The sequence below is a fragment of the Anolis carolinensis genome, chromosome 2 (genome assembly GCF_035594765.1).
Source record: "Anolis carolinensis isolate JA03-04 chromosome 2, rAnoCar3.1.pri, whole genome shotgun sequence".
Classification (NCBI taxonomy): domain Eukaryota; kingdom Metazoa; phylum Chordata; class Lepidosauria; order Squamata; family Dactyloidae; genus Anolis; species Anolis carolinensis.
The window spans coordinates 268878642-268890839 of record NC_085842.1 but is presented as its reverse complement, the minus strand read 5'-3'; the positions used below and the strand labels follow the sequence as shown (position 1 = coordinate 268890839).

Below are 12198 nucleotides of genomic sequence, written 5' to 3'. Positions count from 1 at the left end.
CTACTTTAAATGTCCACTATAGTACATTTAAGCATGTGGAAAGATATTCACTAGTTTTTCTGACTTCCCCAGTCACTCACTTGAGATGAAACTGCGTGACTTGCCAGTCATCCAGTGGACGACCAGTAAGTTCATAGACTGAATTATCATTCTTCCATGTTACTGAACATAACAAGATAAGCTAACACGTGAAGACAACTTTGCTTACTTTTGTCTATTATTCTGATTAGGCCTTACCCAAGCTGAACATCAGCAGACCTCCAAAAGACCTTTGTCCGATTTTATTCATTTAACTTTTTTTTTTAATTTTTAGAAAGCTACTTTTTTTTCCAGTAAGTGTCTTCACAGCAAAACAGCTTGAAATTAGGTATACAGCAGACCTCTAACAAGCACAATCCACAATTACAGCCTGTTGAAGCTTCAATTAGCAGAAGCTATCAAGAATACAGTTCTAGTGTAAAATTAATTATAGGCATTCAAAATTAGTTTGAATTACAATTTACATATAAAGAGCACCCAGAACTGAAGCCAAGTGCATGTCCCAGATGGATGTCACCCTTCACTGCAGCTGTTTAGCTAGGTGAAAATTACTGCATTTTGAAAGGCTGAAATTAAGTTGCTATCAATAAGAGGCATAATTTAATATAGGTAAACTGTTCAAATGTATGTTATGTGCTTTCAGCCAAAAGAATTTATTGATAAACTGAAGTAATACAAAGTGCATAAATTGCTTCTCCTTATGGCACAGAATATAAAAATTCTTTTGACAGGCAACTTTGGGGTGATTAACATTTAGGCATAAAGGTTATTAAACATATCAATACAAAGGTTATTTCCATAAAGATTACATCAAATTATAAGGTTGTCCTTACCAGTCTTTCTGATGAAGCTGTTCCTTATAGAATAGTACATGCCTGAGCACTTCATCTATTTTGGAGCAGCTGTTGTGTACACAAACCCAAGCAAGAAGGCTGTGCCAGAGAAATGGCTTAATTTTGAACTGCTTTTGTTCAGGGTTTAATTCAGCTGCACTGTCAATACTCATGGGTGACTAGGAAAAATAAATTAAATCAATTAATAAGATCTTGTGAATACAAAGTTAATTGGTAATTTTCAGCATAGACTTGCATCTCATTTTTTTCTATCATAATATTTAACTCAGTAAGCACTATATTTTCATGCTGAATACATGCAATTCTCACAATACATTGAGTTTTTTTAAGGATGCAGGATTCAGTCACAAGAATAAAAGTGGGTGGGGTGGGGGTGCTTGAAGAAAACTTTTTGCTTTTTATTGTGGTTGGCTTTATTGTGCTACATCAGAATACAAAATTATTATTATAGACATTGTTGTGCCCTCAAATCTCATTTGATAAACAGTCGCACAAAAGATGTTTTGAATAAACACCTCAACGAGTCACTGAAGTTAAGTGGCTACATGGTATAGATGCATACAAGGTCTTGGACTCAGAAATTGTAGCCCATTAAACAATTGTCTTTTGTAATCTGAAAGATGTGCCCATGATCCTTTGCAATACTGCAAGGACTCAAGAAACAAAGCTTTTAAAACATAATTTGCTTCTTTCTTTCCATGAAAGATAGTGTACTCCACACACCTACTTCAATTACATAACAACTGAATATCTGTAAAATACAGACAATGTCCGACATTGATGTTGCATTTCTGGTGCAGTTTCCACAGACACATGCCGGAGGAGGGTAATATATCCTCCCTTCTGCAGACCCTCACAGATCCCATGCCTTAAAAAGCTATTCCAGGGGACTGGTGTTCAGTGCCAGAAATACTATATAGGAGAAGAGAGGTACAAATGATGGATTTAGGCCGGTAGTTCCAACATCACACTTTCATTGTCATTCCAACATCATGTTTTGCTATTCCCTTCTCTATTTTTCAGGAGGGAAATGTGAACCAAAGCTACAGCTGCAGTGTTTCAATCAGGCAGCAAAATCAAATTGTATAAATTTCACTGCTGGGTCTAGTCAACAGACAGTTATGCCAGTGATAGGTATTCATGTTATCTTCCCCAGAGAAAAGAATGGCGGATGCTGTGGGGTTTTTCCTCTTTAGTCAGTGCTTTCATTTACTCAGTGATGTTTTTTATTCAGTGATACTGCAATTCTGACTTGCAATTCAGCTCTCTTATGAAAATTTGAATTTTTTACATGTGCTTTCACCTAAGGAGCCAATGTATGACAATTGTAGTTTTCTTCAGATGTGAATATTTTTATGATCCTGGAATGTGTTTTCCAAGGGAAAACCTTTAAGCGGTAAATCAGACCTTGCTAGAAGATATATTTATGAAAAGTATAGTTGTTTTTCCATTATTCTTCAAATCTTTCAAACAAGAGGTATTTAAAAAGAGAATGGGGAACCTTAAGCTTAAAGAAAAATAAGGTTGGAATGATATCCTGCCCCTGTTCTCCAGCAAGAAAATTTGGTCTACAGAGAAATCCTTGCCATGTATCTCAAAACATGGGCACACTAATGGACCTTTTGTTTGTTTTGTGCCTTTGCTTCTGTTCAAAGTAGGTTTTGTTCTTTAATTCTCTAGAAAAATGTTCATATTTGTATCCTCAGCACAACCATGCATGATCCCCACAAACAAATTCTGAACATGTCCATATTAGACTTGTACTCCCATCTCTGAAATGGTGGACCGTTACAACTTGATGTGAGAGAGCTGCTGTGATTTCAGAACTCAAGGAACTGATTATATACTTTCAAAAGTTAAGTAACATAATATTTTGCTTTCATTATTGAACTATGTAACTATTTGAAACAAGATATAGACAAAAGGAAGGAGCCTTTAATAGAGTTCTATATATCTGGCTTCCCTGGGACTATTAAAGTCCACTGAACAGAATTAGACTTCCTTCCCAACAAGTACAAATCACTTGGATGGGACTAGTAAAGATGATCTAAGCATACACAAAAATACATTGAAGTTCTGTCTGCAGATGCTGCTGCTGGACAAATCTAAACTGGACAAAAGATGTGTATGTGTCTGGTATATTGCTGATATTTCACCATTTAAATTCACTTTCCACATGATGTAACAAAACAGGAATAAAAACCAACCATTCACATTATCTCTTGCTAATATCAGTAGGTTTCTCTAGCACTATAAGCAACGACTTAAACTAGTTCAGCAGCATGCATTTTCATTTATGCAGGTTCTCCCATAGCTTCAATCAGTGATATTGTTTTTATCCCCTTACGTTCATGATATGTAGCTTCATTTTCAAATTCCCCTCACTTCTCATTCCCCCGAGTCACATATCAACTATATATTATGGTACATTTCTTTCATGTATATGGTATCTGAATGCTGCCCTGTTCCAGTCCTTCATCTTATTTAACCCTTCTTCTCCCTTTCTTTTTCAAAACGGTGAGAATTTAACATGTGCTTCTATGAGATTGCTCTACAGTGTTCCTTTTCTTTCACAAGGAAGAAACTGACTGTTACAATTGGGCTTTTATCTGTATGCTGATGAAATCTCCATAGACAAATTCAATATACTTGATTTTGAGTAGGCACTCCCATTAAGACTAAGACTGAAATTGCAATCTTTACTCGCATCCATCAGTGAATCCCACTGAAGTAAAGGGGAGCTCCTTCTGACTAAGCACTCCCACATATAATAAATAATAGGCATGAGCGAATTCCTCGGAATCGTTGTAAATCAGAATAAAATCAGATCTATTCCGATTTTTGAACAGGGTTCCAATGCGCATTAGCGCGTCAGAATTAACCCCCAATTTCAAAGTGTTGGAGCCCATTCATTTAATGGGCTCGTAATTTAGATTGGATATATGAGAAAGCATTTTTGAAACAACCAAACTTGTTTGCAGGGAGGAGCAGCCTAGCCTGGGCTTGCCTCCGTGCCCAATTGGTATTGATGTTCATGTAAGGGGAGAGGTTTGGACATCCTCCTTTAAAAGCGTCTGCTGCATGCCACGAGGCTCATTCTAGCTTGGAAGTTGGAGCGAGGAGGGTGGTCTTTTGCTGCTTGTGTCTGCATGCCTGGCCTATTGTTGGAGGGGGACCTAGAGGCACTGGGGCAGCCATTGAAAAAAAGGAGTCAAATCAAATCAAATTCTTTACCAAGAAGAGAAGGCATTTTGGGGGTGGGGTGGGAAAGGGGTTGTTTTTTGTTTTAAAAATCTAAAATAAAGGAGTAAAAGAAGAAGCATTTATTTTTTTGAGACAAAAGTGGGGGTTGGTAGTTTGGGGAGGGGAAAGGGGTTATTTTAAAAATCTGACACATTTTTTTCTAAAATCAAGGAGCAAGAAAAAGCATTTATTTTTTGAGACAAAAGTGGAGGGGTTTGAAGTTTGGGGAGGGAAAATGGGTTGTTTTATTTTAAAAATCTGACGCCTTTGTCCTGCTCAAAGCACTGTGTGTCCCATCATTTCCAGAAACCCTCTCTGCTGGTGGTGTACTGCCCTCCTTGCATCTGGGGAGAGACAGTAAACGTTACATAGCTGAATCCTTCTCTGGGTTCAAGCCTAGGTCAGATCATCTGACTTCTGGCCAAGTCATTGCCCGTACTTCACGAGGCAGCAAGAAAGGGAGGAGGCCAGCCAGCCACCAGTGACATGAAACTGTGGGGGGGGGGGGTGGGGGTGGAGGTGGTGATTCAGCCACCTGTTCAACTGCAGAAATTAGACCCTCCCCGACCCCAAGGCAGTCATCCGTTCTAGCAGCCACCACTGACCTAACACAGGAATGTGGTGATGTTGATGTCTTGGAGCCTGTGGTGGGAGCCAACCAAGAAATTGTTTGCCTCCCCCCCCCCACTCTTCTCTCATCTGGATTTCCTGATGATTTGGGAAGCTGGAGAAAAGGGTACACATGTCCATACGGTCATCACATGGGAGTATAAGAAAGCTTATACGAATTGGAAAAGAGTCCAGAAAAGGGAACTCCAGAAATGGTTCCATGATATGAAAAGAATAGGGATAGATTCCTACACTACTAGAAAGAAAGCAATTAAACATGTTTCTTTTACTCAACACTAACAATATGCACTCATAAAATGAAAATAAAATGAAAGAATCAGGTCAGGTAAACCCTGCATAAGTAAACAAAAACATTTTGAGTCTTCTTGAGGCTACTTAAAAGCTTCTTCAAAAATGCATCTAGGGATGTGTTTTTCTTCCACTTTTCTTATGATTTCCATTTTGCTAGCAAAACTACAGAGCTTTGCAGACTTATCTGATGTTCTCTTTTGTCTATATATTTGCTATTCATGCATGGACAGTAAGGGACTGGTAAGTAAAAGGACTTTATAAAAAGGAAGTTCTTTGCCAGAGGTTTTGTTAAGTAGGTTATTTTAGTATTTCATCTCTTCCATACCATTCGTGGTGTACTATATAGGAAACAGGGTGGCTGGATGAGATTATGGTGCAATATTTAATCAGCGTAGAAAGTAAGGCACAAGTAAGTGTACATCGGGTTGCCTCTTTTGTGAACTAGGGGCTAGCAGTGGTATAATTTCTTTGCTTTGCAGGAATAGCTTTAACCATAACCTTCTGCTTTAAAATAATTGTTTAACTACTGTATCTGTGGAAATTGATTGTAAGCTGCTTTAGTTATGATTTTTATTAAAATGACACTAAAATAACATTTTATTGTTATTATTACTATTTTGTTCTCATTCTTTTTAAAATATATTTTTATTGAAATTTTTTCAGTAAAATAGAGGCAGAACGGGGAATGGGCAAGACTCGGGCAGTGGAGGGTTCAAGGGAATTGAGAGAAGGCAGAGGGAAGAGCAAGGGAGGGAAAAGGTAATAGTAGTAATAATATGATAAAAAGGTGTAGACTTCCAATCCTCTTCATCGTGTTTTGTTGTCTATGTATCTCCTTTATTTCATTATTCTTTCACTCCTTGAATTTTTTGTAGTCCTCAGGGTAGGTTGGTTCATTATTCCTTCTATTTTGTATTAATATCCTCAATTTTCTTGTTTCATATAGTCCATCAGTAAGGTCCAGTCTGTCAGCTTTTTAGGTTTGTTTTGTCCTTTTGCTAGTGTTTGTGTCAAATTGTCCATGCTCATTAATTCTATCATTTTTATTAGCCATTCCTTCCGAGTTGGGGTTACTTTTGTCCTCCAATGTCTTGCATATACAATTCTGGCCACAGTTGTTCGATAGTTAAATAGGATGTCTTTGTTTCTCTCTAACTCTATGTCAATAATCCCCAATAAGAAGTATTCGGGTTTCATTTGCATTTTTTTCTGTAAGATCTTCTGGATGATTTAATGTACTGTATTTCTTGCCAATTTGCAGCTCCACCACATATGGAAAAATGTACCTATTTCCTTTTCATATTTCCAGCATTTAGAGTTCAATTTTTTATTGCATTTAGCTAATTTCCTTGGGGTGATATACCATTGGTACATCAATTTAAACCAATTCTCTCTTACGTCATATAAGTATATTGCAATTTAGTATTCCATATCTTCTCCCATTCCTCCAAGCCAATTGTGTGTCTCACATTTACTGCCCATTTGTTGCTCTCATTCTTGTTGTTCTATATGTTTCCAAGTTGATTCCACTTTATGGAAGCCCTAAAGCAAATGTATCATGGGGTTTTCTTGGAAATATTTGTTCAGAGGAGGTTTGTCTTTGCCTCTGGGTCTGAGAGAATGTGACTTGCCCAAGGTCACTAACTGGGTTTCCATGGTCAAGCAAGGATAAGGACTTGCAGAGTCTGATACAACATCAAAGCACAATACTGCCAATATTGTTTTTATTTTATTTTAATAAAGCATTGTGAATAAGAAATGGGAAGAATGGAGACTCTTTCCTCCTTTCATCAAAACAATTACATACAAGTGAAGCACCTTTGAAAATGATATTATAATTCCTAACTTGATTTATTCACTCTGAAGAATAGTTATCTACTCAAGTGATGACATAAAAAGAGTGCCTTTATCATAATAGCGATGTCTACTAGATAACATCCCGGAGGGGGAGAGGTGTCTTTTAAAAATAGGTTATTTTGGATTGATGCAAGGCCTGCTCACTATTGTCTAAAACCAACTGTTTCAGAGAAGTACAGCAGTTCAGAAGGTCGAGACATTCATGTTGTACTAGTTGAATGAAAAGAGTAAAAATGCTTAGCATAAAAAGAAAAGTATTCTCGAAGCCAGCTCAGTCTGGAGTTTTTACATGCAGCAAGTAAATTATAGATGATACCCACCTACACGTTTCAGCGGCACATTGCAGTCTCGCCTTACGTGCCTATTTTTATTTTCTTTATTTCAACAACTGCCATTCTTCAGCATAGCTATGAATCTCTCCATAAAAAGTAACAAAGCATAAAAAGATTTCAGAAGCATTACAGAGGAGACAGCTAAAAATATCACGATGGTGATTCAATTACTATTAATGGAGCTTAGTCTTCGTAATATATTTAATTGAGCTATGCAATAAATTATTCCACAAGGTTTTCTAAATTGAGGAATATATCTCTATAGCACCCTCTAGCAAACCAGGATGAGTGAAAGATTTCTAACAGGAGCCCTGGGTGATTTAAAACAAAAATCAATTCCAGTTCATATCCTACCCCATGAGATTTGCTTTCCAGCTCAATGTGAAAGATGCAGTAAAGATATTACAGTCCCTAAATTGCATTAATCACACTGGGGCCAAAGGACAACCTAAGAGGCTGAATAACAGGAGATTGTAGAGCAGAAACCAGTCCATTAACATTCATGTTTTGTTCTCTGAATAACCATCCTGTTATTATTAACATTAGACTCTAGAAAGGTTGAGCGTGATTTTTAATTGAAAGTATTTATTAACTACTTTTCTGTCCATTAGCATCTCCAGAATGATGAACATTACATGCAATAAAACATTATTTATAAATAAATTAATAAATTATATTAAAAATCAATGGCCAAATGAAATAATGCAGTCTTAACATCCCACTGAGCTTCCAAACAAGGATCCATCTCAGGCAAACCAGCTTGGTTTCCCTTGAAAGGCAATTTCAAAGTCAAAGTGCTGCTACAAAGAAAGCCCTGCCTCATGTAGTCACCAATACATCATCTCGAGAAGGTAGGATATACAACAGAGGCTTCTGATGATAACCTATTCAAGGCAAGCTCATAAATGAAAAAGAAATCTCTGCGATCTTCTGTCCCAAGACATTTTGACAAATGAAAAGGATATTTACCAAGTCTGGTTCCTGCATTTTCATCACTGGCTACCTTACTACATGACCAATCTAACCATTCCATCAATTCAATCACTCTTGTTTTTGTTTGTATTGCTTGTTTTATAAAATCCAAAACTGGGAAATGAATGGAATACAGTTCAAATATAGGGGGCCTTTCACAGTACCTTTATCTCAGTTCAAAATGGCGGGTGGCCAAAAAACGTCCCCTGAAAACACAGAAGAAATTGCTACAAAGCACTAAAGATGTGAGATTTTCAGTTGCAGGAATATCCCAGTTCTGGCCAGGAAAAGTGGATATTCAAATCTCTGTATGTCCCTACACTCATAATAAGGGTGAAAACTTTATCCTGGCAAGAGAAGCTTCATCCTCCACACATTTAATGAAGCTTGTCACACACAAACAAAGATTTTGCCATGTAATCAACTTTCCCCATGTTTTTATAAAAGCAATGAGGAGCAGACATATATAACCCAGGAACATCACCCTGTTGTTCCCAGGCACAAGCACAAGTACATGACCAAACCTGTCTGGACAAGTTGGCCATGCAGCCTCTGAATGGTAATAATAATGACAAAGTTCTGTTCCTGGCTTAAAAGTGTCAGTTCCTGTTTAATAGTGTCATCCTGACTTTGAAAATAATGGTCCTACTACACTTAATTAAATGCATGGTGGATGAAGTTCCTCTTGCCAGAACAAATTTTTACTCTCTAATCAACTGTTGCCATCTTTTCAGGATAAAAGCAATGAGGAACAGATATGTATGACCCAGGAGCAAAACTCGTACAAACAATGTGCATATTTACATCTGCATATTTAAAGCTTTTAAAAAAATTTCAGGTGGACGTCCCGCGGTGGCCATCTTGTGGGCTTTGAAATCCTTTAATGAAGCAGCAAGTCTGGACATCACAGATCAGCCCCATAACTGATCAAGAGGACCTCTGCCTTGTCTGGGTTAAGCTTCAGCTTGTTAGCCCTCATCCAGTCCATCACAGCGGCCAAGCACTGACCCAGGATCCAGGAGGCTTCCTTGGAGTTAGGTGGAAAAGAGTAATAGAGCTGAGTGTCATCTGCATAGAGATGGCACCGAACTCCAATATTCCAGATGACCTCGCCCAGAGGTTTCATGTAGATGTTGAATAGCATGGGGGAAAGCATGGAACCTTGAAGGACCCCACAGGTCAATGGCCAGGGGTCTGAGCAGGTGTCCCCCAGCTTCACCAACTGGGTGTGACCCTCCAGGAAAAAGCAGAGCCACTGAAGAGCTGTGCCCCAGAAGGATACCAAGGTCAATGGTATCGAAAGCCACTGAGATATCCAAGAAAATCAAAAAGGACACAATCCCCCTGTCTAGTTCTCTGTGGAGGTAATTCGCCAAGGCGAACAAAGTCGTTTCCATACCGCGATCAAGCCTGAAGCAATGGATCTAGATAATCGGTTTCTTCCAAGAACCCTTGGCGCAGAGAAGACACTTAATAGACACTTAATTTCATTTGTTATTGAGAGAACAATGAAAATGTTAGGGGAGAAGCCACATGTGGCCTTCATTTAAACAGTCCATCCTCCACAAATTTACCTAGACATGGGGTTTAAATTACTATCGTCACATCTTACGGCAGTGAATTATGTAATTTAGTTCTGAAGTGGCAAGGCGAGAACACATGTTTTCTATGCAAAAAATGACAGTTTTAATACTTAAAGGAGTAATGTGAAAGACATCTGCCAGAGATGTCAATTGGAATATACCATAAACACACGACCATACACACTAAATGGATAAAGCATCTGTCCAGGAATAAAATCCTAATGTATTTTTTCCAAGGTAATTTATTTTGACATGGAAAAAAAATTCAGAGCATGCCATACAATGAAGAAGCCAGGCTTGCTCATCTTGGTGAAAAGAAGACAGAGGTGTGGCATAAGTACACTTTTTAAATACCTCAGGGAATGTCACAGAGAATAGAATAGAATAGCTTTATTGTAATTGTACAACAAAATTAAATTATTTCCCCAGCACACATCACAGAAACAGCACACTCATCCCTCCACACTCCAACCACCACCTCTCAGCCTCCAATGCAAAATCATGGAGTTCAATATAGTTACTGCTCTAGGATAAAAGCTATCTCTGTTTCTTGGTCCTTGTCTTTGTCACCCTGTACCACATGCCAGACAGTTATAATTCAAAAAGAAAATGCTGGGTGAGATGGATCCTTAAGAGTGTTCTGAGCTTTCTTAAGGCTGTGAGACTTATAAAGTTCTTCCAAAGAGGGGAGAGGGCAACCAATGATTCTCTGTGCAGTAGTGGTGACGTTTTGGAATGCCTTCCTATCTGCCACTGTACAGTTACCAAACCATGTACAAATACAGTAGGCTAGGACACTCTCTATACACAGAGGTAGAAAGCCACTAGTAGTAGACAGTCACCAGTGGTTTTTTATTCAGCTGTTGGTTCCTTAGAAGTCTCAGATAGTACAATCTCTGCTGGAGCCTCTTAACCAATTATGCTGTATGGGTGTCCAAGGTCAGATCCTCCTTAACAGTGACATCCAGGAACATAAAACTGGCCACCCACTCCACTTGGTCTTCATTTATGACCAAGGGTTGAATTTCTGATCTGTTCTTTCTGTAATCCACTATGAGCTCCTTTGTCTTATTGATGTTAAGAACTAGATTATTTGTCCCTGAACCATGAGAGCCAACCCACCTCATCCTGATAGGCAGACTCATCCCCTTCAGAGATAAGCCCCACCACCGTTGTATCATCTGCAAATTTGCTGTGGTGGACAGGGGTATAATCTTATGTGTATAAAATGTAAAGCAGATGATTCAACACACAGCCCTATGGCATCCCAATGTTGAGAATGAGAGCTGGCGAGGTATGATTACCTAATTTAACCCTCTGGGAACATCCAGACAAAAAGTCCATCATCCAGGAACAGATTATGACAATCCAAGATCCATGAGTTTAGACACCAGTCTATGTGGGAGGATTGTGTTAAATGTGGAACTAAAGTCTGCAAAAAGTATCCTCACATAGTTCCCTTGTCGTTCCAGATGGGTCAGAGCAATGTGGAGCATGATGGTTATGGCATCCTCTGTCGATCTGTTAGCTCTCTATGCAAACTGATGTTTGTTCAATGTATGTAGAAGGCAAGAAATGATATGCCTGCAGACGAGTTTTTCAAGACACTGATGATGGAAGTGAGTGCTACTGGTCTGTAGTCTTCAAAATTATCAGTCGGGAACTCTTTTGGTAACAGAACAATGATGAAGGCCTTCAAACGAGATGGAATAATAGACTGAGATAAAGACTAATTGAAAATCACAGTAATAACACTGGCCAATTGGTCAGCATAGTCTTTAAGCATCCGGCAAGAAATACCATCCGGTCCAGCGGCCTTCATAGGATTGCAGCCCTCAAAACATGCCTTACCTCATGTTCCTCCACAGTGAGGTGGGAGCTGCAATTGTCTAATGGCTGAATTCCAGCTACCTCTGGTGGACTTACTTCAAAGCAGGTGAAAAAGTGATTCAATTTTTCTGCCAATGAGGCGTCCCCTTCAGCAGCAATGTCATTGTTTGATTTACATTTAGTAATTTGTTGAATCCCCTGCCATACCTGCCTCGCAAGGAGAAAGGATAGGCCTGTTCTCTGCTGCCCCAGCAGGTCTAATGTAGATCTTGACTTTGAAAAGACCCTCTTGGTTTGGCAAAGGAAGCAATTATCTAGTGTGGTGACAAGGTCTCCATCTTGAGACATCTTTAAAAAGAAGCTGCACTCACAGGGGTTTAGACTCAATGGCTCATGAGGCCCCTTCCATCTCTATGATTCTGTAACATTGCAGAGAATGTTAGATAAAGTGCCCTAGCAGAGAGTAAGATGGGCAGAAGTCACCCTTTACCACTCAGGGCAATTTTGAGGTCCTTACCACAGTATAGCTGTCATCATGAAAAGCAACTACACTCAGCACCAGGTAAG

The 12198-nt window shown here is 38.8% G+C and overlaps 1 protein-coding gene across 1 annotated transcript in view; it reads right to left on the bottom strand.

The window, feature by feature from the left end:
- The window catches only part of tmem232 (transmembrane protein 232), a 168197-nt gene that overhangs the window by 130606 nt on the left and 25393 nt on the right, over positions 1–12198 (bottom strand). Inside the window, exon 7 of the mRNA XM_016994846.2 lies at positions 873–1051. Coding sequence (XP_016850335.1) covers positions 873–1051 — 179 coding nt within the window. The remainder of the gene's footprint in view (positions 1–872; positions 1052–12198) is intronic.